Below are 23,561 nucleotides of genomic sequence, written 5' to 3' on the forward strand. Positions count from 1 at the left end.
CATATGTTAGTAGATGTAATAATCCATTCACACCTAAATGGCATCATATCCTGATTCATGTGATCAAATGCCTCCCAACCCAACAAATATAGCAAAAGCAGCATCCTCACAACCCATGGAAGGTGGATGCATGTCTCACCTCTGGGTCAGACGTTGGTGCGTCTGGTCGCCTCTTCTGGAAGCGCCAGGAGCCCCAGCCAACCCTCATGGCTGCGCTCTGCAGCGTCTCACTTGCGCTAGGCCATCTGAACCGAGAGCCTGAGCCCTGCCCGCTGACGCCTGCCGACGCCATGGCATTGTCGGACATGGTCTCGTGACCCAAGATGCTGTGAGGCCCTGCTGATTCTGTCACGTCCTCTGTCTGCCTCCCAGGAGATATCTGGCCCAGCACCTGATCTTGCTCTGCCACACTTGACTCTGCAGCGCTTTGTGTTCTTTCCCATGCATCATTTGGTCGGGCAGCAGACTGCGCCTGGTGCCCCTGCGTGCTCTGTGTGTGCGAAGGATGCCCACTGGGCTCGGGGGCATGGTTCACTGGAGAGGTTGACTGTCCGCCGCTCTGTGCCCCTCCTCTTTGGCTTCTGGTTGTCTGGCGGGTGGTCGGTGATGGCATTGGCGATGAGCGCTGTGAATTTGCTGCTCTAGCCTTCTGAGGGGTGGCACCGCTATTGCTGGATGTACAGGCATCTCTCTGCTGCGCTTCCCCCTTCTGGAAGGGATCCTTCTCAGAACCGTACTCTGTCCGGCAGCCAGGGCACAGATTGCTGCAATCCCGCTTGATCCTCTCGAAGCAGAATAGGCACACCTGATACCTGCGGGAAGAGAAACTCTTAAGGACCAACATCGAGAAAGAGAAAGATGGAAGGACTAGATACTATCTCGGTGCAACTGGGAAGCTAGCAATTCGGCTGCGTCATCAGAAAGGTGACATATTCCCCTCATCTGCTAAGGCGCATCTTCTTACCCGCAAGGACAGGGAAGAAATTGCTTCTCCGTTGCATCCAAGAGCTCTATGCACAGGGGGCACGTCCTCTCCTGCGGCAGCGAATCCTACGTAAATGTACTGTACATGGGAGATTGAGCAAGTGATCTATCAACAGGCTGGCCCACGCCCACTGGATGAAACAAGGCGGACACTCCACGGGAGATCAGGCATGGAAATCTTGCACTAAAGGAGATCGGGTTATGAGTAAAAGCCCTTAAATTATCGGTCAATGTGGTTGCCGTTCATCATGCATGTAAGTCCTATCCCGTCATACAGTGAAACGATGCAAAACCAGAAGGGCATGGCTGAACACACCTCATGGGGGACGTGAGTGTGGCCCACATTGATAGGCACCACTTGTCGCCCGCCATGCTGCTTTCCCCGACCCATTGTGCAGTCGCTGGGCCTGTGAAAGGGACCCGAAAGCTTGCACAATGTCCGTACTTCCAGGCGATGTCTGATGAAGTAGCCTGATTTGGCCACACATGAAGTCTTCATGATGAAGGTCACCCTCCCTCTCGCTTACACTTCCCACGGGGTTCCCAGGTCGTGCGTTCTCCTTCTTCTTCTTCTTCTACACTTCCAATTGGGCCCTACAAAGTCCAATCCTTTTCTGGCGGTGTAATCCAGCACTTTGATCTCCAGTACATTGTACATGCAGCTCAGAGTGCTTTTGGGCACGCTTGACATCACTACGCGCATGCACGCTGGAAAGCGACTGCAGGGGCCCGGCATGCGCACAACATTACACAAACTTTAGACTACATGGTAAACCCGCACCGAAGCAGCCGGCCGGCCGCCAGCGCCGCAGCGGCCACGAGGGTGGGGCAAATGGATGACCATACGGCTGGAAGCATTAAGCAAATACATAAAAAACTAAGCAGTCCTGGACTGCTTGGGGCCCACAATGTCACTCGTGATGCAGCCGCTGCGGCTGGGCAATGTGCAGCCACTGGCATTGCGCTCGGTGAGCATGTGAAATGTTCTCGGGATGTTCGTTCTCAGGCTAACGCCGCCTGTAATGTCGGAAATCTTCACTCCTCCTGATCTGTTCTACGCTCAATGATGGCTGCGCTACAGCCAGGGCAGATTCAAAGTGCATTCTTTTGACCTCCGTCGCATGGTCCATGCCTTCCCTCAAACCCATCAAGGCAGCCTCTTGGCAGAGATTGGAAAGATCAGCGCCTGTGAAGCGGTCAGTGCGCTGTGCAAGAGCCTGCGTGACACAATGAGAACCAATGTGGAATGTCTGCAGGATTGGTGCTAGGAACTCACAACAATACGGTCCCAAAATAGCTGGTCAAGATTTGAGAGTCACCTGCAGATCAACATCCTGCGCTACGGGCATGCCCCTCGAGTGCACTTTCAAGATTTCATGACGCTCTTCAGAATCAGGAGGTGGCACATAAAGCAGCACATCAAGGCGTCCCGGCCGCAGCAGAGCCGCATCCAATACATGCGGCCGGTTGGTGGCAGCTAGCACCAGCACACCTGTTGACAGCACTGTATTTGTTGACTGCAGATCTGCAGATGTATAATGGCAATCAAAGAAAGGCGCATTCGATGAACAGCACCAAGTAGACTTAGCCACACCAGTGCTGCTCTCCAAGCCATCCATCTCTGTGAGGAGCGTTGAGAGAATCCTTGTGCTTGCATCTGAGCTTCCAGATGATGAAGCACCTTCTTCTGCCCTTCCGCCTGTTTCAACAAACATGCTTACATATGTGTGTCAGCATCTCTTCTCTTGCCCGACACGGCATAAACAATTATCATGATGCGTTTCAGATGAGGACATGCATGCTCATACCCTTGGAAAGAAGCACAGCAGCAAGCATTTTCAAGAGCTTTGTTGCTTACCTACGATTGCATCAATCTCATCGATGAAAAGGATGCTAGGAGCTGTCATGCGTGAACGCTGAAAAGCAGCGCGCAAGAGACCCTCTCCCTCTCCGACATACATGGAGAAGAGCTGAGCTCCTGACAGCACCTGCAAGCGCATGCCGCTGGCGCCAGCTGCTGCACGAGCAAGCGTGGTCTTGCTGCACCCTGCAGCACAACACCTCCTTTCAAAAAATCACTGTCATTGACTCCTGACATGAGAGCACTGCTTGTGGAGTGCTACGGCTGTTTGACGACACCTTTGCAGGTGCATGAGGATTTGTGCTGAGCTGACTCACCAGGCGGGCCGTACAGGAGAACACCGCGGGGTGCATGCAAGCCGAGCCTCTTGAAGGCGTCAGCATGCTGTACAGGCCATTCCAGAGCTTGCTGCAGGCGCTCCTTTACCTTGTTATAGCCCCCAATGTCCCGCCACGAAACTGCCAGGGTGAAAGATGTCAGTCACAATCATGATGAGGGACTGCTAGAACCCATGCATAGCAAATTTGGTCAGTAATGTTTGAGAGAAGTGAGAACTGACAAGTGTACCAGAAGGATACATCAAAAGTTCTTATCCAAAGCCACACCTGTGTCCAGCGAGACATCAGACGATCTGCTCAGAGAAGGGCAGACTTTTCGAAGTGCCGCAATAAAGTCAGATCTTGTGACTTCCAAGTCCATGGATTCCATGCTCCCATGAACATCTGTGGAGCAGGCAAGTTCCCACAGGATCGATTCCACAATCCTTCTGGCATGTCCTCTGTTATCCTTGTGTCAATCTTGTCAAGCAGTGCTCAGAGTTGTCATTGGCAATCACATTTCTCAGTCTCCACACCAGATAAATCTGTTGTAGGTGAGTTTGCCAGTGAAGAATGCATGGCATGCAGAGCTGCTTCTCGGGTGACTGCAGCCAAATCCGCTCCAGAGTACCCATGAGCTTTGGCCCCGATCTCATGGAGGTCCACATCGTTTCCCAGAGGCAGGGCTTGCGAATGGGTTTGCAAAATTTGCACGCGCTCCTGTGCAACAATCAATTACTGACAATGATGGTCGATGCGACAGCAGCCGGGGAGGCAGGAATGGGCGGGCATCCTCACCTCGGCAGTTGGCAAGCCAATGGCAACTTCATGATCAAGGCGTCCCAAACGCCTCAAGGCAGGGTCAATTGAGTTCGGGTCAGTTGTGGCTCCAATGAATGTCAAGTGTCCCTGTGCACCTGCTAGCAAAGACGCATTCTTGAGTTTTGCCGGTATCCAGAAGAAGCATACGCGGCACACAGGCTGTGCATGAAAAAAGAAGACATTATCACAGAACCTGCCTGTGTCTGAGGCGGCTCCATCAAGGAGTGTGAGCAGCTGCGCGACCACCCTCGCTTCATGGGGCCGATTTGCGTCTCTTACAGGGGCCAGGGATTCCAGCTCATCAAAGAATAGGACTGTGGGCTGCCCACTGGCTGCATGGGCTCTTGCCTTATCAAAGGCTTCCCGCAAGCGCTTCTCTGATTCGCCTGCACCGCCGCTAGACCCCTTAGTCCAATGCATCGGTTGGCCCACCCACAATAATTTGTTTCAACAGACTGGGTGCAGGTATGGTGCCATTTGCTTGTGCAAGCAAGGGATGGCCTGTGAGGATGAACCTGTGAAGGCACCGTAGATGTCCGAAGATGAGACCTTTTGAACTGCAACACCTAGATCGTCTGCCACGGATTGCACCAGAGCAGTCTTGCCGCACCCTGGAGGCCCGTGGAGTAACAAGCCCCTCGGCCACCGGGCTCCTAATGATCTGATTTCAGATTTGTAGATAAGAGGCCAGCCTGTTAACGCACAGATAGTCATACAACGGACAGAGTGATCCAGATCACAATAAGTTGTGCACCCTGAGGGGACAAAAATCGAGACTGCACGAAAGCCTACAAAAATCCACCGTGAAATGTAATGTTTGCACAACATGTCGACAGCTCAGGATGCGCTACCCTGTAGGCCTACCAAGTAATTCTTCACAAGACACTCTTGCCACGCTTAGTCCCGCTATATCAGGAGCACCCATGGTTCATGCTGTTGATAGTGAGCATATGTCGAAGGAATTTCCTTCAAGGAAGAATTGTGTGTGAAAAATAAATGTCCTCCTCTTCTCCGAATTCAAAGACCAGCATGTCCAAGACACTAATAGGGTCCCAGAACAAGTTGAGACCCTTCATGGCATCACATAAATTGGGACCCAGACTTTCTTAAATTGATTAGGCCCATCATGCCAAGATACAGATCATACACGTGCACTGCATGTGCATGACATGTGAACACTTTGGGTGTGTTTCTCAAATTTAGAATGGGGTGTCACGGCCTGCCCAATGTCTCGGGCCGCTGGGCACGGGTTCCTCGGGCCCAGAGATATTGCTTACATTGTGACCAGCACGTGCTTGGGGATGAGCGCCATCTGGTTTTTGAGTGCCCTGCTGTGCAGTCCATTCGGGACCAATATCCTGCTTTGTTTGGTGCTGCCATTCAGACCATGCAACAGTTCATGTGGCAGTTAGATATTGTCAGTGTTGCACACTTTGTCATGGATTGTTTTGATCACTTGGATGCTGTCAGTACATCCAATCAGCCCTGGGCGGCTGGAGTTGATGTGTAATTTCCTTCCTTCCTTCCTTGGGTCATTTAAATTGACATTACAATAGTGCATCATGATCAATTCTCCAAGCAAGCGTAAAGCTTGGTGTGTTATACCTCGTTCTCGAGCACTGTTGAATTCCTGGTGTCACACAGTGGCACATGTACAGGTCACACAAAGGACACCGCACTGTCATACTTGCACTGACTGAGTGTCATTGCATGCAGAAAGCACCGTCTCTAATAATGAATTCTAATAAGATGCAGTCTCAAGAGCCTGTCCTCCACATGCCCTCACCGCAAATGCTCATTCCCCCTCAGTTCCCTCTTGTTCACTTCTATTTCCGTTTCTGTTGATAAGTGCAGTCCTTTGCCTGTAGTAGCCCAGCTGGAATGACAAACTGGTCAGTGCGTACAGAGTCTTGATGCACAAATTGAGCTGACAGACAGAGACAATCTTCCAAGGCATAAGTACCTTGCCTAGGACTTGCTTCATTAGCTGGCTCCAACTGTGGCTGCGCATTTGCTGCAAGCATGGGCTCTCCAAAGAATGCAAATTGTACTTACTGGTTCCAGCTGCAAGTGAAAAACTTGACTTGTGTCTAGAAGTAACACCGGCTTCTAGCTACCAACACCACAAGTTCTCTTCTCAAAAACTGCCAAGGCAATTGGATAAACGGAATCCGCTGCCTACAGACAGTCTCAACCTCCTCGACCCTGACTGTGCATGGGGTGGATGACATATTGGTAACCGCCATGCCTGTAAGCTCCCGTTTGCTGCAGATGTCTGCCGCCATATGCACCGTAAGCATCAGCGTAGGGCATCTGCATGCGCAGTCACAGGAACAGTTATCAAGTGGTGCACACCGCGATGCGCCCAGCCGTAGGCATCAGCAAAACCAGCATGGTCCATGTGACACGCATTTGACTGTCACATGACTATCATGGCAGTCGGGCGCAAGGGGCAGTGCACCTGGTAGCCAGCGATGCCATAGGCGGACATCATGCCAGGAGCACCGTAGCCTGTCCAGCCCTGGGGTTGGCTGCGCATCCCTTGTGGCTCCAGAGCAGCCCCTTCAGACCTGGCATCGTAGCCCCGCCAGCCCTGGCCGCGACCCAGTGCCGGCCCTGTGCCCTTTGGCGTCGCCCGCTTCACCTCCACATTCTTGCCTGCCAGCTCATGCATACGCCCCTTGGCAAACACCTTCTCAATGGCCTCCTCGTCCTCATAGGTGATGAATCTGTCGAGCAGCAAGTAATCTTTTATGAGCGCAAAGTTTTGTCAACTAGGTGCAAAATGGGACCAATCTGAAGAGACAACAATCTCGAGGGTGCCTACTGAACCCACCCAAATCCCCTGGAGCGCCCACTCGTGTGATCCTGCATGATCTGTGCCTCGGTGATGTCTCCAAACTGTCCAAAGTACTCTTTGAAATTGTCTGCACAGCACTCAGTGGGTGTGCGCTTTCCCATGCAGTTGGCCAGGAATGACTGACAGAATTTGCTTGGGCAAGAATGAGCCAGAGCGCCTTTGGTTTGTGAAAGGCATACCTTCTGTAGTCTCGGGAGCCAGGCCACCCACAAAGAGTTTCCTCAGCTTGGGCTTCTGACTTTGAGGCAGCGACCGCTTTGCATCTATCTGCGACGCAATGCATTACATGCCTGTCAGGATCAGAGAAGCCAATTCAGGCCATGAAGCAAAAGCCACCTCCAATCTTGGTCTTACCTGTCTACCATCCAGCACGTGTGTCCCTTGACAGATCTGGGCAGCAGCATCCTCATCATCCAGGGTCAGGAAACCAAACCCGCGGGGCCGGTTTGTGTATTTGTCCCGCATGATGATCTGTTCAGAACCAGAAACACACCAGACATGCAAATTAGGTTGCACAGACCCACAAAGCATGCATCCATGCAAGAATTTAGACCAGCACCCACCTACAAACAGGGCACGTGTCTGCCAAGAACAGGTGCTGTTGCCAAATTCTTGATCGTGGCCATGCCACAAGCACTCATGACAAAATTACAATCGACACTGTGATATAGAGAAGCAGAGCGTCGGAGATGCGCTTACCACATCTTTCACGGGCCCAAACTTTGACTCAAAGTATTCCTTGATTTGCTCTGCACGTGCAGTCGAAAGAGCATCAACAGTCTGTTTGTGCGATGATCGCTCTGCCTTAAATACACTATGATACATCAGATTTCCTACCTTCGGTGAGGCTCCAGCTCAAGCCTCCCAGAAACAATTTCACGGCGCCATCGGACGGCCTGCTCACAAAAGAAGCCTCGCTCTCATCGACAATTGGCTCAGCAGAAGTTTTCATCGACTTGACTTGTGCAACAGGAAATCTGATTTTCCACAGTATCAATAAATGCGCGAGTGTTTCATGTTGAAATGTAAGCTGATGGCCATAAGACCAATGCCGGCACGCACTCGGTCTCAGAGGTCGTAGCTTCCTCAAACTCCGTTTCCTCGGGCCGATTCTCCTCTTGTTGTGCGGCCATCTTCACGCAGATGTATATATTTTAGTCCGATTCGGGATGCTCGGCGACGAGCTTAGGTGCTCTCGACCTGATGCTGGCCCCTAGAATATGCTGTGTTCCGGTATGGTAATCGGACCCAGGGGTCATCGAGGGGTCACATTCCATTCAAAAGAAAGAACCTTTGCGCCGTCGTCAAATTTGAATTTGACGACGCCCAGATGGGAAGGAGAAGCTGCTGGCATCAGAACAGCGGGCAACCGCAGGGAAGAAGGGTGGAGAGCGTGATCACTGTAATATCTTTGTATGCCCCAGCACCCATTTGACAAATGTGGCATGCCATGCGCCGTGCGGCACTGCCAGATCCGATCTCAGATCTAGGCTAGTCATAGGGATGGCTTATGCAAATAGTATCTCCTGGTGGGAAGAGGGCCGAAAACATGGCAGCGCTGAGTAGGCACACAATCATGTCGCAATGCCTCTCCTCCCTGTACATGTGATCCAATCATCCACCAGGCTCGAGCTCATGAGGCTGATCAGCAGGCTCAGCAGGCTGCTGCTCACTGCAGACACAGTCCAACTGCCATGCGCATGCTGAGCGGTCACAAATGGTTCTAGTAGAGTTACTGTAACACTCCTGGTAGCATCTTGCATGCAATTCAGTTCAAGCGACGCGTTGACAGTGATCAGAAACTGGACAGGCGCTTATGCAGAGGCTGCCCAGTCATGAACTGCCCATTATCTCTATGATGCTGATCGGCATCCTCTTGAAGAACTCCCAAAGTACTTGACAGTTCTCGAGTCATCAGAATATTCACCATGGATGTCAGGCGGTGGGTCCAGCCACTTGAAAGCCCTTAGGACTTCCAGGCAGACACGGCTATCTGACCTCTCCAGTAGCGACGCTCTACCTCCCAGACAGAATCATGTCATCCGTGCTGAAATCCGCGGCTTTCCTGAATGTTCCCCTTCCAAAGTCCTTCTCAAAGCTGTCCTTCAACCCATCCACCAATCCATACTCTGGGGTCCAGTCCAAGTCGGCTTGTGCCTGCAGCATCCAGACATATTTTGCTTGAGCAAGGGCATGAGCTTGAGGGACGATCCACAGGGTTTCCATAAAAGGCTCTCATAAGTGTCATATGGGACAGGCATGCTATAATAACCTTTGCAATGGAGGTGAAGAAGTGTTGGTCCCTGAGCGGGAACGCCTTCTTGCCACCAAAGTCAAAGTCCTTGGGGTTGTAGTGGACCAGCTCGGGCTCTGGAGCGCCGGCGGCGGCAGCACAGGCCTTAGCGATGCCATCAAACGTGACAAAACGCTCCCCTGAGATGTTGTAGACCTGGCGAGACGCCTTCTCATTGTCCAGCACCTTGACAAACGCCGTAGCCAGATCCTTCACATGCCCCAGCTGGGTCACCTGGGCGCATCACATGGCGCACCACTCAGCAGCAGGATTAGATTTTAGAGACCTTCAACCGCTAGTGTTCAGAACTACACAGACCTGTTGGCCGCTGTTGGGAATGGGGATGGGCCGGCCCTCCTTGATGCGGTGGAAGAACCACTCTTCCACGGGATTATAGTTGAGGGGCCCTGCATGGGCAGCGCATGGTGTCATCTCGCCAGACATGGTCATTGTTAAGGTCAAGGACAGGTGACTTCATTGCAACATGTGCAGCCCCTCACCATATATGTATACCGGTCGAATGGAAGTCCAATTGACATTCTTCTCCTCCAAAAGAGCTTCTGTATTCAGCTTTCCCTGTACCAAGCACCCAACTTGTGAGTGAGCACCATGCAACAGACTGAATGTGAGAAAGGTGTTCTGCAAAAGTGTCCCCAGCTGCCAATGTGGAGCCATTGCGGCCAGGGTCATGGAGCAAGCAGCAACATGCCTTGTGGCGTGACTTGGGGTCAACAGCATCCACTTCAAAGTGCGGCATCTGCGATGACTTCAGGTACACCCCCGCAGATGAGCAGAAGATGTACTGGCCGACATCCCCCAGAGCTCCAAGAACGAGGTCAGCCTCATCAGCCTCCCTTCCGTTCATGTCATAGACAGCTGCGCCATGCAGCATGTCAGGCGTGTACACGATGAATGATCTAAAATTCTCGCTTGCTTGTGTATGTCAGCAACATGGCTGACCATTCACAATGGCGCCGGTGCCAAACTCACCGTCAAACTTCTTGCCAGCGAGCTGGCTGTCAAGCATACTCTTGTCCTTCCGATCAGCAGCAATATGCTTGACAGCTGACTTGTAAGCCTTGTACGACTCGTCCGTGTCATCTGGGATCTGGTAGGTGACCTCCTTCTTGCCACGCGTCAGCAGGGTCACACCGTGCCCAGCCTCTACAAGCTGACGTGCCAGGTAAACACCAATGAAGCGGGTACCACCTGGATCAGCAGGCGATTGATCATTAAGGTGGAGGCGAATATTCGAGATCACGACTTATACAACTACACGAAAAAGAGGTGATGTTCCTCCACAAAAGTGACCTAGGATCACCTAGAATCAAAACTTCCTTGGTAGCAGCTGCAGACACTCTGACTGCTATCGAGCGGTTAGCACGTTTGTTTGCTTTCAATGCCTGCGTGACAGAGAAGGAGTGGCTTATTAGTATTTTCTTTTGGTATCGACATCTTGCTTTCGTAGATACAGAATTTCAGACCTTTGCCACAACGAAGCGGGGAATTCGATGGGAATAAAAACGGAGTATATCGTACTGGGCGAAACGCAGCCATTTGTTGTCTATGAATACCATGAAGGTTCCCTCTGAACGCATCACACTGGAAAGCGGTCGCCATGTTGCCTGCGCCGAACAGGATAAAGATCCTGTGTGCCCCTTCACCACCGTCGAGGAATGAGAATCAATCTGCTAATGAAGTGTGACCATTCAGAGTCTCTAACGTGCCGGACAAATTCTGTCCACTCGAGATAAGGGGGGTGATGAGGCCCAAATAGGCATCAACGTCCTGAGTGGAAGCTTCCCCGCATGGGTTGGCAGCTTCCTCTCTGTCTCTTCCCCAGGTCACAGGCAGGTTAGAGAAAGAGGTATGCAGACATCAAGGCAGAGCGAGCGCCAGGAGATAGGAGAAAGGGCTGCCTTGCAAGTGCACAATGTGTAACAACAATACAATGATCCCCCGGCGCCGGCCCAGGAGCACTAAATGACCACATTGCATACATGCATACCGTATGACATACCGTGTCACGGTGACACTGTGCAAGTGTGGCTAGATGAGGGTGAGGGCACACCTACAGACGGGCAGGAGCGAGGTCAGCCCCAGGCGGAAAGAACCGTGGCCGTGAAGATGCAGCTGCAGTCCTAATTCCTGGGCTGGAGCACCTGTGCACAAGTGATATGCCAATCCAAGTGGAAAGGCAGCAGAGGAGTGATCACAGGCAGGGTTGCAGATGGGAAAGATGATGAAAAGTGGCAGGCAATTAGCATGTTTGTTTAGACCTCATGCACCTAATATACTGCTGGCACACTTGCACTGCGCAGTGCAATCCAGGCAGTGCCTTGTCTTGCATTCTCCCTTCTCTTAATTAATTGGATTATAATCCAACTTAGAGAAAATGGTATGCTGACATCTTGCAACTCGGATATTGGTTGAACTCAAGAGTCTGACTGTGCACTAAGCCGCTTCCGCAGGCACGTAGCTGACAATTGAAGATTTTCCCTAGATCTAGAAAGTTTGGGGCTGACAAGTTGACGACTTGATTCCTTCCAACAGAAGGTGAAGTGCAAGACATGCAGATATATCAAAATTGATGATCCATAACACAGAAGCAATGGCCATGGATCCTACTATGTTATTCTGATCTTGCTATGCGCTATATAATGAAGGTGTGTGGTCTAGCAGCCTTCATGATGGAGCAGCTGCCAAATAATGCCTCAACATCACTGCAGGGCACCAACTGTACTGGCAACATAAACTGATTGATTGAATCACTACGCAGCACTATTTTAGCACTCATAGACCGACAATGTGCCGAAAACAATCAGAATCATCAGCCTGTTATTAACAACAAAACGAGACCAAACCGCTCAAAGCGACACTGTTCTCAACCGCCCAGGGGCATGCTGCTCTACGTGCCGTCAGGGAGCCCTCAGCCTTGTCCTGTGCCTCAGGCATCCCATGGATCCCATGGAGCAGTACGCCTGGAAAAGAGACCCCACTGACCATGCCGCTGGGGCCTAGGTGATTACAGTAGGCTTCTCCCGGCCAGTGAAGTTGGTGAGCTGGGAGACTTCAAGAGCAAGCTTGATGATGGGCGCAAGAGCTTCCTGTGCATCCATCTTGTGGGTCGACGGGTCGCTGCTGTACTGCTCAATGTATAGCCTGCAAGCAAGCCCTCTGTCAGCACTTGCAACGCACACAGGAGGAGATGTTCAGCGTTGACCACGTGAGCATCAAACATGGATTTGAATGCTGTGGAGCACCTGACGGTGGCTCCTGATGACCCTGTGCCGGACAGGCGGAAGATAATCCTGGATCCATCGTTGAAGACAAATCTCAAGCCCTGCTTGGACGCCACGCTACCATCGACGGGATCTGTGTAGCTGAACTCGTCAGCCGTCTGCACCTCATAGTCCCCAAGCTTTGTCCCTGGCGAGCTCTTTGCCATCACTTCGCGCAGATGCTCCACCATCTTGTTGGCGGCCTCCGATTCCACTCCCTCGTAGTCGTACCGGCTGCATAATGGGTGGCACACACGAGGGTCATGCCTGATTGACAACCATGAGATGATGTTCTGTCCCAGAGCAAGCATGACAATTCCACCATTTGGCACACTCCTTATGTAGACAGGCCTTCAGATGGTCACGTGAGCAAAGCACTGATCCCAAGGTCACGCTCAGAAGACAACCTGAAGAAGTTGCGCCCAAACTTCGCCCAGTGCTCCATTGCAATGTCTTCCACTGTCACCTTCTTCCCTCCGACCGGCACATCTCTATTTCTGTAGGCCAGGATGGACAACCACGCAAGGACTGCCCACAACCCATCCTTCTCACGGATGTGGTCTGCGCCTGTGCCAAAGCTCTCCTCTCCACAGATGGAGCACAGCCCTGCATGGGAGGGAACTCCCTGAGATCCCGTCTTGAGTGCGCAATGTGCGCCCATCAAAGCAGCACCAACTGAAGTTAGGCTGCTGCTCATTCTGTCAGGCGGGGATTGCACCTGCATCCATGAGGTTGCCGAAGAATTTCCAGCCGGTCGGAACTTCAAAGCACTTCAGCCCCAGCTGCTCAGCAACGCGATCAGTGGCTCCACTGGTGGGCATGCTCCTTGCAACGCCCTGTCCATAGCACACCAGTCACTGTTGATCAACAGCCAGATATTCTGGTGTTGCGTGCATGCATGCTGCACAGAAGTTACCCCACCTTGAGACCAGACTTGAAGTAAGGGATGCACTCCTGTGCGTTCGCAGCAATCATTGCCACAGAATCCGATGGAGTAATGAAGAACTTGTTTCCAAGGATCATGTTTCTGTCTCCGTCACCATCGCTGGCTGCTCCCAGGTCAGCTGCATTCTCGCTCCACTGCAAGTCCACTAGGTCATGTGCATATGTGAGGTTGGGGTCCGGGTGGCCGCCCCCAAAGTCCTCCAATGGCGTGCCATTCCTGTTGCCAAGAGCAGTAAAAGGTCAGCTCAAGGCGCTCCTTGTGCTTGTAGCCAGACAGTTTGGGACGATTATCGGTGCAGAACATCACAGCATATGATTGAAAGGCCACACCTGATTGAGGATCCTGGTGCTCCCAATGCATCGACAAGGATGGGTCCAGCGTATGCCCCAGTGACAGCGTGCATGGCATCGAATTCGACAGAGAAGTCTGGCCTCTTGATGAACTCCCGCAGCAAGTCAAAGTCAAAGACTTCCTTGAGCAAGGCCAAGTAGTCCTCCACAGGGTCGATGACCTCCACCTGACAAGCACACAGCTGCTGAGTCACTCGGTTCGAAGGGCTTCAACCAGCGGTATCTGCTCGGGTGTGCATATTGAGACAGGCGCGAGAGGCCTGCAGTCAAATCCACCATGGTGGATCCGTACCTCAAAGTCTCCGTAGGTGTGCGAGCCCAGTTGCGAGAGGTCCGTCTCAGGAATGTCAGCAAATTTGAGCTCGGAGATGTTCTTGGTGAAGCCGTAGATTGCATCTGTGATGCGCTCGGGAGCAGGTTCTCCGCTGCTGTAATTGAATTTGATGCCCCAGTCCTCCTCTGGGCCTCCTGGGTTGTGACTGGCGCTCATAATGAGGGCCCCTGTTCGGAAGAGACTGACTGTCATTGATAGTAAGGAACTCCAAGTGGATCCAACAGGCAAGCCAGGGGGGAACTTTTGGAAATGGTGGATGCATTGACACCAAAAAACAGCTCACCATAGAGGCTCCGGCGCCGAATCAGAGCCGACATGGCTGGGGTGGCAAATATGGCGTCCCGCCCAACAAAGACCTGCATGCACACTCAAGTCAGACACTGGAAAGAGCAACGCCGGTTGTCACAGTCACATGGACCCAACATCCATCATACCTTTTTGACTCCAGCTGCAGCAGCTATTTTGAGGATGGTCTGAACCGCTTCCTTGTTGAAATAGCGGCCGTCCCCTCCGAGGCCAATCGTCTTGCCCTTCACCTCCTCCCCCAGGGAGTTGAACAATGCCTGGATCCTGTAGTATCACAAGACGTTCAAGCTGCATTCCCTGGATAAATCCATCGCATCCTTAGCAACGCAAGGATCAAATGCCCGCACCAGTTGGCTAGGTAGTTCTCGCCCATGAAGACCTTGGTCTTCTTCCGCAAACCGCTTGTCCCTGTCTTCTGGCCTTCAATCGGCTGTGTGGGCACTGTGCTGACCGCAAATTTCTGCGTCGAAATATGCAAGGACGTCAGGAAAGACCTGTTGGCTTCCAGGTTGACACTGCACACAGCTAGAGAAAGAAGGGGTGACCAAGCACCTGCGTGCTTGCAACTGCAGACGCTGTGATAGTACCGCATCGTTTTCTCGTCTCTCCACAAATATTGATGTGGTGTCTTGCGAGTTGGCTCCCTGTGTTGAAATGGAGCCTCCTGCGCCATCGCAAAACACAAACAGGCGTATCAGGGCCGCTCAATGCCCCGTTGTTGCATGTCAAGTTGCTCATGTCACCAGATGCATTTTAATCCGGTTTCAAACTCTCATCCAGGAGAAAACTTGCCCGATCTGCACACGGCTCGTTACGAACGAAAGGGTGCCGGCCTGGCAGCTGGGCATTCGGACGCCACTCGCCATCAGGTTATGGGACATCATGACGTTCCTACACAGTAATATTAATGGCCGAAATAATTTGACCGCCTGGTCAGAGCACCATGATTCAAGGAAATTCTAGGGTACAGCATTAGGGTAATAGGTGGTGTGCCCCATCTTCACCCTCAGGCCCCAAAATACAGGGGACTCTAAACTAACTAGAGTTAATTTAGAGTCCCCTGCAAAATATCCTCAGGACAGGCTATGAACTATCTCTGTTGTGTAATTCCCTTCCTTGCTGGTGGTTTAATTAAAGTTGATTTGCGCAACATTTGGCTTCAGGAATTGCAATCTGTCGCATGCTATCTGTAGCAGGAACAATACTATTATCAATAGTATTGATAGGACAGGCATACTATCAATTAACAGATGTGCATGCAAAACGCTTGATCAACACATCATCAACTTGAAGATGTTCTGTTCCAAACTTGGGAGCCACTACAAAGCCATGACAAGCCCTCTGCACAATTTTTTCAAGATCTGGACCATGATTAACGAATCTGTTAGAGGCTATCTTAGAGCCCGTTCACATGCCATATGCTGCAAGCTTGAGCCACGCATGAAGCTCTAGAGATGATCATTTAATGCAAGCTTGCACACAATGATCAGACATCGTGATCGCGTAGCTACACACGATTCAATCATTGATCTCCGGCACTGCGTGCAAGCGCCACTGCAGTCTACTTCACATTTGTAATTTGAATGCAGGCCTACTGCGTGTGCATTGGAGTGATATTGCAGTTGCATCCGGCAGATCCAAGCGCCACTCCACTGGCAGGGATAGCCGCCCCGCAATACATGTGCAATGCAGCTTGCCAAACAGCCCCTTGGGCTACTGGGTCCCACCAGATCTGGCGGATTACCTGGACTGCAAACTCTGCGGTCACCCATGCAGGCCAGTCGCTGCAACGCGACTTGTTCCAGTTCAACGCACGGTCCTCCAAAGCTGTCTATAAGTGCCAAGCCTGTGAAGGCTAGCCTAGCGCTAGACAGCAATGCCATCAAGTCGCAAGCATTTGCTCACCAAACACTCAGCTCATCAGTTTAACACCGACAGATCCTGGAGTTCGTTTAGAGTGGCTGCTTTGAATGGCATCGCAAAGGGAAATGATCAATTGAAGTCAAGCAACAAAGAGGTACAGCCTGTAAGTTTCAAGAGGAGCCAATTCATGGTGGCAACCTGCACGCACAAGTTGCTACACGCGGCGAGGGCCAATCAGCACTGAAAAGAGATGGCCCATGAGCATTGCAGTGGTTTTTGGCGCGATCATGGAGCAGTCCTTTGCTTGCTCCAAGTGCTTGCATGAGCCTCTGCCTCAACCAGTGAGCACATCATTTCGATGTTTGGAGCAATCGGAGGAACAAGGATGGGGCAGCCAGCTGCACTTTGGCATTGGCCTGGTCCACATCGTGCCCACCTTCTACCAGTCCCCACCTGTCAATCTGGAACTCCTCCTCCAGACGTGCCGCCTGCAAAGCCTGTGTGAGGTCCAGGTGCCCCTGTGTACAGGTCAGGAGCACACTCACACAATCTATTTCTTGGCAGATAGCATTTGTAATGACGGCATGATGATGCGCATCCACCACAATATGTACCAGGGTTCACACGAACCTCAGATACTGCCAGACCCACAAGAAGGGATCTGCACGTCCCAATGAGTCTCTCTGTTGCCGCGAGCTGCCATGCAGAGAGGCCTGCACCGATGCAGCTGTTAGGTTCCAGCATGTGGTTGCAGGGATGGCCAAATGAAAATTGCACGGGGGTGCACGGGTGCCCAAACCTTCCAAGTAGCAGCGCACTGCCTCAATTGCTTCTTCAGGCTGCTCCGACCCAAAGATGCTGTCAGATATCGTGATTTCGGTCTGCAGAGCTTTGCTAGCCCACTCCACAATAGGGTCATACACCTGCACAGAACGAAGCCCGCTCATGGCCTAGCTGAACAACAACCACACAGACCGCATACGCTCAGTACAAAATTTCAATACTCTTTCACAGGGCAATCACCTGCGCTTGGCGGGCTGACAAAGGTCCTGGAGCATCCCGGCAACACGCAGAATCAGCGTGCAGGTATGTCAGCAAGGTGTTGACCACGAGGTTTCTGTGCTTTGGCTGCAGTGAATGGACTTGTCTCAGTAATCTGTACCTGACAGCAAGACCATGTGCATGCAATGAAAATGGATTGTTGGAGCCCCAAGCTCAGGGAGTGCACCTGGTCGATGGCTGTGGCTGCCAAGGACATGAGGGGCATGGTGAAAGGCCTTATTTTCATGTCATCCTGATGCATCAAATAATGCACGTCAGTATGTCCACATCGACGGCATCAGTATAAGGTTTGCATCATGTGAAGTGCAAAAGTGATCTGGAGCCTGAAAAATACCTGCCATTGCCACTCTGCAGCGACCGCTAGTGCTAAGGCGCGGTTTGGCAAGATCAAGGGAAAGCGAGCTGGAGTCCTGAGAGCCTTCCCATCGAACAGTATCATGCATCCACCCTGCACAAGCGCAAGCATACGTATAGCTGCAGGCACAAGGAAAATTCGAGCAAGGCCGAGACAACGTGGAGATTCCTGTACCGTGGTTTCTTGGACGGTGATGTGCCCCTGCCATCGGGATGCTGCAACTGTGAATGCAGTCCTGATTGTCTGAACATAAGAACATACTGTATCTGTGTGCTTGTGTCCCCACGCATGCCCATGGCTTGATCTGCCCCTGCCGAGCAAGGTCTTCAAGACAGCATCTCTCAGCCCAGACATGTGCTCACTATCGAAGCCGAGTTTTCCAAACGTCAGCATCCTGATCACACTTCTCAAATCCTGGCTTCTTTCATCAAGGGTCATACCCCCTAATCCACCCAAGAATACACCCAACAAAACTCGTTCCATAAAATAGACCAATGGTCTGGATCCCATTCCAAATCCATTCCAAATGCAGACTCTGGATTCCAGATTCTGGAAGCTTGCGGTTTGGCGAGTAGCAGCGTCTGTCTAGCTTTTGTGCATAAATAAATGGGACACACTGCAATCCTGCATTTAACCAGCTGACTGTATCTCTTCCATCCTGAAACAGTTTGCAAAGTTCTCAGCCACCCAATTTGAGCTTTCAGTGACTTGAAATAGTCATTCTGCCAACTGTTGGAAGCACTACACATCAAGTAAAGGGTGACACGCGTCTGTCTGCATGCCGGTGGACTCGTCGTTCAGTCCCTATGATGTAAGATTGTGCCTTGCTCTGCCTCCAACCTATGAGGACGGTCATTGTTTTATTACCTGATCACCTTACTGTCATTTTTCCTCTGTTTAAATATGGTTGAAACAGGTGATGGCATCTTAATGCCTCCAGTCCAAGGCATTGCAGAAGTACTGACAGGCGTGCTCTCATAATGCAGCTGGAGTTTTTTGCGGAGGATGATATCGTGAAGATAGTGCCCAATTTTTCGCTGCCAACCTTCAGTCATAGCAGTATCAGGTGCATCGGGGTGCGTTTCTCACATTCTACCTTTCAACTGAAACTCAAGGGAAGCCTGAGGCGCCAAGGTGGCAGAGATCAGGGCGTTTTGATGGTTGCAGGGCGCATTCGGGCCGTTCAAGCCAAACATTCCAGTTGAGGTGCCTATCTGGCTTGCCGTGGCTCTTCAGAAGCGCAATAATTGCAGAATCCTGCAGCCAGACTGGCTGAATACTGAAACACTGCAAGGTGTGCTGACACATGTCCAGTGCCTGCAATACAAACATTGTGAGACACCGTATTGAGCATGGCACGCAATGTGGCGTCTGTTGCCACTTGCGCTGCCAATGGAATGGAATTTTTTCCTTGTAATGCCCTCCTCTGCGCCATTGCTCTAGCTTAGTCTCCGGCGTCTTCCTCTTGTCCCGAAATGAACTTATCTGTTCATCTTTTGTGTAACAGAAGCACTGGATCAGGAGAAGAATACAGCTGCTGTGTTCCATAGACTTCCTTTCCATTACCTTGAGATCTCAAGGATATTGTTTCTGCATGCCAAGGAAGCATTTGGCTCTAATCTACTGAAGGTGACCTCCTTGAAAATTGCACTGGCATAGGGCTATTTATCTTGTGCAGGACAATTGCAAATGATGATTTGTGTATGTGCAGGTCAAGGAGCTTGTAGGTGACATCTGCAAAGTCCGCTTGTCAAAGATCAATGCTGGTTTGCAAGTCTTGCAAGGGCCTATGACAGTGAAGCTGAACAATCTGTCAGCAGCAGAATGCAATGTCATCCGTCCATTTTTTCAAGGGGCGCTTGACAGATTCCATCTGCTCGCAGCGGTATGACTGCCGCCTCAAGGTTTCCAAGCTATTGTGCACTACGAACGTATATGCACTTCGCTCATCTTGTCCGTCAACTGTGTAGTGGATGTGTGCAGATGGAGACGGACAGATCATTTGGGAGCACAGGCAACGATGAGAATGAAGATATAAATGCACAACTCCCAAGGTAGCTTTCAAGAGCGATTCGGACTATGATAAGGTCAGCAATCAGACATCAGTCTGTCTCTGCGCTCGCCACGGTCGTCAAGGGACAGACATAGAGGAAGGGAAAGTTTGTCACTGAGAAAGAAGAAAAAGGGGCATTTGAGCCCTGGGCGGCAGCAACATGGGTCGACTGACACACCTGCTGCAGCTGAACGCATGGTAGTTGCAACACTGAACTATGGTGTTGTTGTCAAGCTGCCTCAACAACAGCAAGAGTCCCAGCGAAAAGTTTTTCAATCTACCTCATCACACAGAGGGATGCCCACGGCAAGGGATCGTAGTCACATGCTGGAGTCTATCATGCATGCCATGCAACCAGTGGATGAGCATATGAATAAGGATCAAGTTTGCTATATATGGCCTATCTCTGAGACGCAATCAGGCTTTTGAAATGTGACATACTGAAGCGTGTGTAAGGCAGTCATGTGATGATGGGACTTTATCGCGGAACAAATTGCTGCTCTGTTTCCATCACTCTGCAAAAATTTGCCAACTGCAACAAATGTGGACTTGGAATGCAGGGTGGCATCAGCATACATATTATCCAGAAAATTTGCAGAACATGCTTGCAAGCAGAGCAATGTAGAAGGTTGCTTTCCATTCTCTCAAAATGTTGCATCTACACAAGTGCAAATGCTCAAATTTACCTTGACAGGCATGAGTAATTTCACTTATTCTAAAGCTTCAAAACCTGTGCAGATGCAAACGATGCTCAACGTATCCTGATGGTACACAAGTATCTGGGTAGCACATAAGGGGTGCGACAGGCAGTGTCCTAGTTCTCTGCCGCAGGTTTATTTTTTTATTTTTAGGAGAACCCCTCTATTACAGGCATGAGGGTAGCGAACTTCCCAACACACACATAATTGGATATTTAGGGAAACCTGACCGAGTTTGGGGCACGCAAAACACTCCCGCAGGAGGATAGGGCGATACCCAAGGAACATCAAAGCAATGGGAAACGGCATGGTCACAATGGCAATCGTGTCCAGACAATCAAGGACAATCAATCATCGTCGATGGAATGTAGGAAGGTAACAATAGGGCCTAACGCGATGACTAAGTCGGGCAGTCAATAACGCCCACTGGTTTGCGGGAAGCTAATCTCTTCAAAGTCAGTGACAAAGCATGGCAAGCTCATACAACACACCAACCCAGCAGTGGGTTGGGATAGGCAGGAGGTACCATGTTCTCAGTCCTAGACACCCGCTCAATATGATCACCTGCTTTGCTGTGACCCCTGCCTCCAGCTGCAAGCCCTAGGCTTGCCCCGTGGGTCCTCCAACGTCACCTCAGCGGTGTTGCGTTGCCGGCGGGCTGGAGTGCGCCTCTGGGGATGAGGTTACCCTCTGGTGCTTGGGACATGTCCATCGCTAGGAGCCTTTCTGTTGCCTTTCTGTGGTATGCCTTCATGCTTGCGCTTCTCTTAAGTATCGCATTATCCTCCTGCGGGAGTGCTCTGCGTGCCCCAACTCTGACAGGTTTCCCCAAATATCCTATTGCATGCGTGCTGGGAAGCGTGCGACTGGCACCTGTGTAATAGCGGGGGCTTCCCCTTTTAAAAAAAAAAAAATGATCACACATGAGAGTCATGAATGCACAGGAACAATGAGGAATGCACCGGATGACACAATGTGAGGGGAAGGACACGTGATGGACACACTTGATGAAATGATTCTAATGGGGTTGGAGACAAGAAAACACAGGAATCTGCTACCAGGACCCTGGGGAGAATGGGCTTCATTGAATGGGTGGCAGCGTCAAAGCTCTCCAGCGCGCCGGTGAAGAGGTGCACAGGTTGAGGGGCGCACGACTGAGCCGCCCGACCGGGAGAACCCGGTACATGAGAGCCGGCGGAGCATGTCTGTGGGGGCGAGGCCACAAGAACTGGTGGGCGAGGCCAGTGCCCCAGAAGGGAAAACTGTGGAGTACCGTGCCGGAGAGCTGGAGCGTTGGCGCAAGCTTACAGAAGACCACCCTGCCCAGGGCTTTAGGCTATCAATAGTTTTCCAGTGATCCTCCGATGTTTCTGTCTCACCAGCAGCCCCAACAATCCCCGTGGCTAACCCGAACTGCGCCAGCATGCCCGCCCTACCTTCCAACCTTCATGTCATCCGTGGCCTTCTGCCTTAGTGTCTGTCCTCCTCACCATTCACAGTAGTTCATTGAAGGCTATCTGAAGGGTTTAGGGTTTCCAACCCCAGTATCCACCCTTGAACCTGAGCGGGTGTCTAGGACCTTGGACATGATGCCTCCTGCCTATCCCCGCCTCCAATGTGGTGGGTGTGTGTATCTGGTCGAGTTCTCGCCAGCCTACCTGTTTTTCGCCTCATTTGCGGCTTCATATCTCCCATATGCCACCGTTTGCTTGTGCCCCACCTTGCTGGCAGATTGAGGCATAGTTTAGGGTCACATTGCCAGCCCCGAGCGGCACCTAGTGGTAATGGGTCCGAACGCGATCCTGTTCCATCCCTGTCGGCCAACCGTATAAACGTGCCTTTCATGTCTGTTCCACCACTGGTTGCCCGCACATCCATAATTGCCTGCCAGTGATTGATGATTGCCTGCTTTGCTGTGACCCCTGCCTCCAGCTGCAAGCCCTAGGCTTGCCCCGTGGGTCCTCCAACGTCACCTCAGCGGTGTTGCGTTGCCGGCGGGCTGGAGTGCGCCTCTGGGGATGAGGTTACCCTCTGGTGCTTGGGACATGTCCATCGCTAGGAGCCTTTCTGTTGCCTTTCTGTGGTATGCCTTCATGCTTGCGCTTCTCTTAAGTATCGCATTATCCTCCTGCGGGAGTGCTCTGCGTGCCCCAACTCTGACAGGTTTCCCCAAATATCCTATTGCATGCGTGCTGGGAAGCGTGCGACTGGCACCTGTGTAATAGCGGGGGCTTCCCCTTTTAAAAAAAAAAAAAAAAAAGAAAGGAAACCCCAGGGGCCATGCCCGGCCGTGCTCTCTGGGACTCCCGACCGGTGGTACCGCGTGACTGGGGGCCCCTTTCCGCGGTGGCAGAGGATGGGGACGGAGACGGGGAGGCACTTCTCGAAAACAACATGCTTGTCATCCCCAGGGTCCTAACGTGATCCACAGGTACACATGGGTGAAGGCAAGCCGGTCTGAGCCGGGGTGGGGTGTGTGTCATCCGGAGTGCGTGCCTAGAACTCACTGAGGACGCCTACGGGTGCCAAGCCCCCGGATGTGCCAAAAAGGATCACTAAACGAGGCTGTTCAATCGGTGGAGGACTCGAGCGGGTGTCATGGCAAAAGGCCATCAACAAAGCATGGTGTCACAGGGTTTGCCTGGTTGAGGCCCAGGCAGGCCTGGTTCTTGAAGTTTGAAGAATCATGCGGGCAGCGGCACCGGGTGTTGTGCGCTGCAATGGATGACAAGCTGCGCATCGGGCGCCGCGCCCAGTGCGCAGAGGACGTCCCGATGGCACCAGCGCGCCGTGAACTCCTCGCGCGTCAGTTTCGGGTCGCGCCCGCGCAGCCAGTCGCTGGGCACGCCCGCTGTGTTCCTGACGTTGATGGTTGCAAGCCGCCAGTCGCCGAGGATGGCTTTCCTGCTGGAGGAGATGATCCGAGCTGCTACCGCGCCCGCTGATTGCGCTGCATCCGGCTGGTGCCGTGCGTGCTGGTAGGCTGCCCAGAGCTGGCAGATGGTGGCCAGCCGGAGGCGATGCCAGAGAGGCCCGAGCTGGGAGGCCGGCCTCCAGGTCCGCTGGTCGTCTGCAAGAAGGAGGTCTGTGCTGCGTGGCGGCGGGGGCTCTCCTGTGATGGCTGCCCAAGTGGCCGCAAACCAGTCCCATACGGACGCTGCCAGGGGGCAGGTCAT

At 52.0% G+C, this 23,561-nt stretch overlaps 8 protein-coding genes across 8 annotated transcripts; 2 read left to right on the forward strand and 6 right to left on the reverse strand.

Moving 5' to 3' along the window:
- Positions 1 to 1,716: 1,716 nt before the first annotated feature.
- On the reverse strand, positions 1,717 to 4,698 carry COCSUDRAFT_30188 (AAA-domain-containing protein; the record flags this gene model as incomplete). The annotated part of the gene is made up of 10 exons (XM_005646193.1): positions 1,717 to 2,201; positions 2,304 to 2,488; positions 2,579 to 2,683; positions 2,843 to 3,031; positions 3,163 to 3,303; positions 3,451 to 3,531; positions 3,699 to 3,882; positions 3,961 to 4,079; positions 4,173 to 4,370; positions 4,500 to 4,698. The coding sequence occupies 10 exons, from the start codon at positions 4,696 to 4,698 to the stop codon at positions 1,992 to 1,994; spliced, it is 1,611 nt and encodes a 536-aa protein (XP_005646250.1). The 3' UTR covers positions 1,717 to 1,991.
- Positions 4,699 to 6,631: 1,933 nt separating this feature from the next.
- COCSUDRAFT_8699 (RNA-binding domain-containing protein) lies at positions 6,632 to 7,321 on the reverse strand (the record flags this gene model as incomplete). Its single annotated transcript, XM_005646194.1, has 4 exons — positions 6,632 to 6,713; positions 6,821 to 6,911; positions 7,024 to 7,111; positions 7,199 to 7,321. Coding segments are annotated over 4 exons (384 nt in total), but the record flags the coding sequence as incomplete, so codon positions are not given.
- A 1,246-nt stretch (positions 7,322 to 8,567) lies between these two features.
- Positions 8,568 to 10,848, reverse strand: COCSUDRAFT_24824 (NAD(P)-binding protein). The gene is made up of 8 exons (XM_005646195.1): positions 10,677 to 10,848; positions 10,459 to 10,540; positions 10,128 to 10,346; positions 9,847 to 10,013; positions 9,638 to 9,713; positions 9,456 to 9,544; positions 9,117 to 9,371; positions 8,568 to 9,001 (listed from the first exon to the last, which is right to left on the reverse strand). The coding sequence occupies exons 1-8, from the start codon at positions 10,755 to 10,757 to the stop codon at positions 8,861 to 8,863; spliced, it is 1,110 nt and encodes a 369-aa protein (XP_005646252.1). The 5' UTR covers positions 10,758 to 10,848; the 3' UTR covers positions 8,568 to 8,860.
- An 872-nt stretch (positions 10,849 to 11,720) lies between these two features.
- COCSUDRAFT_30193 (hypothetical protein) lies at positions 11,721 to 14,946 on the reverse strand (the record flags this gene model as incomplete). Its single annotated transcript, XM_005646196.1, has 10 exons — positions 11,721 to 12,299; positions 12,401 to 12,652; positions 12,826 to 13,024; positions 13,137 to 13,254; positions 13,340 to 13,580; positions 13,694 to 13,881; positions 14,007 to 14,215; positions 14,332 to 14,404; positions 14,483 to 14,618; positions 14,702 to 14,946. 10 exons carry the CDS (start codon positions 14,944 to 14,946, stop codon positions 12,155 to 12,157), a joined length of 1,806 nt encoding a protein of 601 aa, XP_005646253.1. The 3' UTR covers positions 11,721 to 12,154.
- A 583-nt stretch (positions 14,947 to 15,529) lies between these two features.
- Positions 15,530 to 16,331, forward strand: COCSUDRAFT_33753 (hypothetical protein). Its single transcript, XM_005646197.1, has one exon. The coding sequence runs from the start codon at positions 16,041 to 16,043 to the stop codon at positions 16,281 to 16,283; it is 243 nt and encodes an 80-aa protein (XP_005646254.1). The 5' UTR covers positions 15,530 to 16,040; the 3' UTR covers positions 16,284 to 16,331.
- Positions 16,332 to 16,582: 251 nt separating this feature from the next.
- Positions 16,583 to 18,012, reverse strand: COCSUDRAFT_24830 (ATP12-domain-containing protein; the record flags this gene model as incomplete). Its single annotated transcript, XM_005646198.1, has 7 exons — positions 17,809 to 18,012; positions 17,614 to 17,727; positions 17,446 to 17,511; positions 17,241 to 17,345; positions 17,017 to 17,140; positions 16,848 to 16,930; positions 16,583 to 16,735 (listed from the first exon to the last, which is right to left on the reverse strand). Coding segments are annotated over exons 1-7 (825 nt in total), but the record flags the coding sequence as incomplete, so codon positions are not given.
- Positions 18,013 to 18,614: 602 nt separating this feature from the next.
- Positions 18,615 to 19,525, forward strand: COCSUDRAFT_17558 (GINS complex, Psf2 component; the record flags this gene model as incomplete). Its single annotated transcript, XM_005646199.1, has 4 exons — positions 18,615 to 18,710; positions 18,802 to 18,928; positions 19,142 to 19,263; positions 19,346 to 19,525. 4 exons carry the CDS (start codon positions 18,615 to 18,617, stop codon positions 19,523 to 19,525), a joined length of 525 nt encoding a protein of 174 aa, XP_005646256.1.
- A 3,544-nt stretch (positions 19,526 to 23,069) lies between these two features.
- COCSUDRAFT_56899 (hypothetical protein) lies at positions 23,070 to 23,561 on the reverse strand (the record flags this gene model as incomplete). The annotated part of the gene is made up of 1 exon (XM_005646200.1): positions 23,070 to 23,561. The coding sequence occupies one exon, from the start codon at positions 23,559 to 23,561 to the stop codon at positions 23,070 to 23,072; it is 492 nt and encodes a 163-aa protein (XP_005646257.1).

This window comes from Coccomyxa subellipsoidea (assembly GCF_000258705.1).
Source record: "Coccomyxa subellipsoidea C-169, whole genome shotgun sequence".
NCBI classification, from domain to species: domain Eukaryota; kingdom Viridiplantae; phylum Chlorophyta; class Trebouxiophyceae; family Coccomyxaceae; genus Coccomyxa; species Coccomyxa subellipsoidea.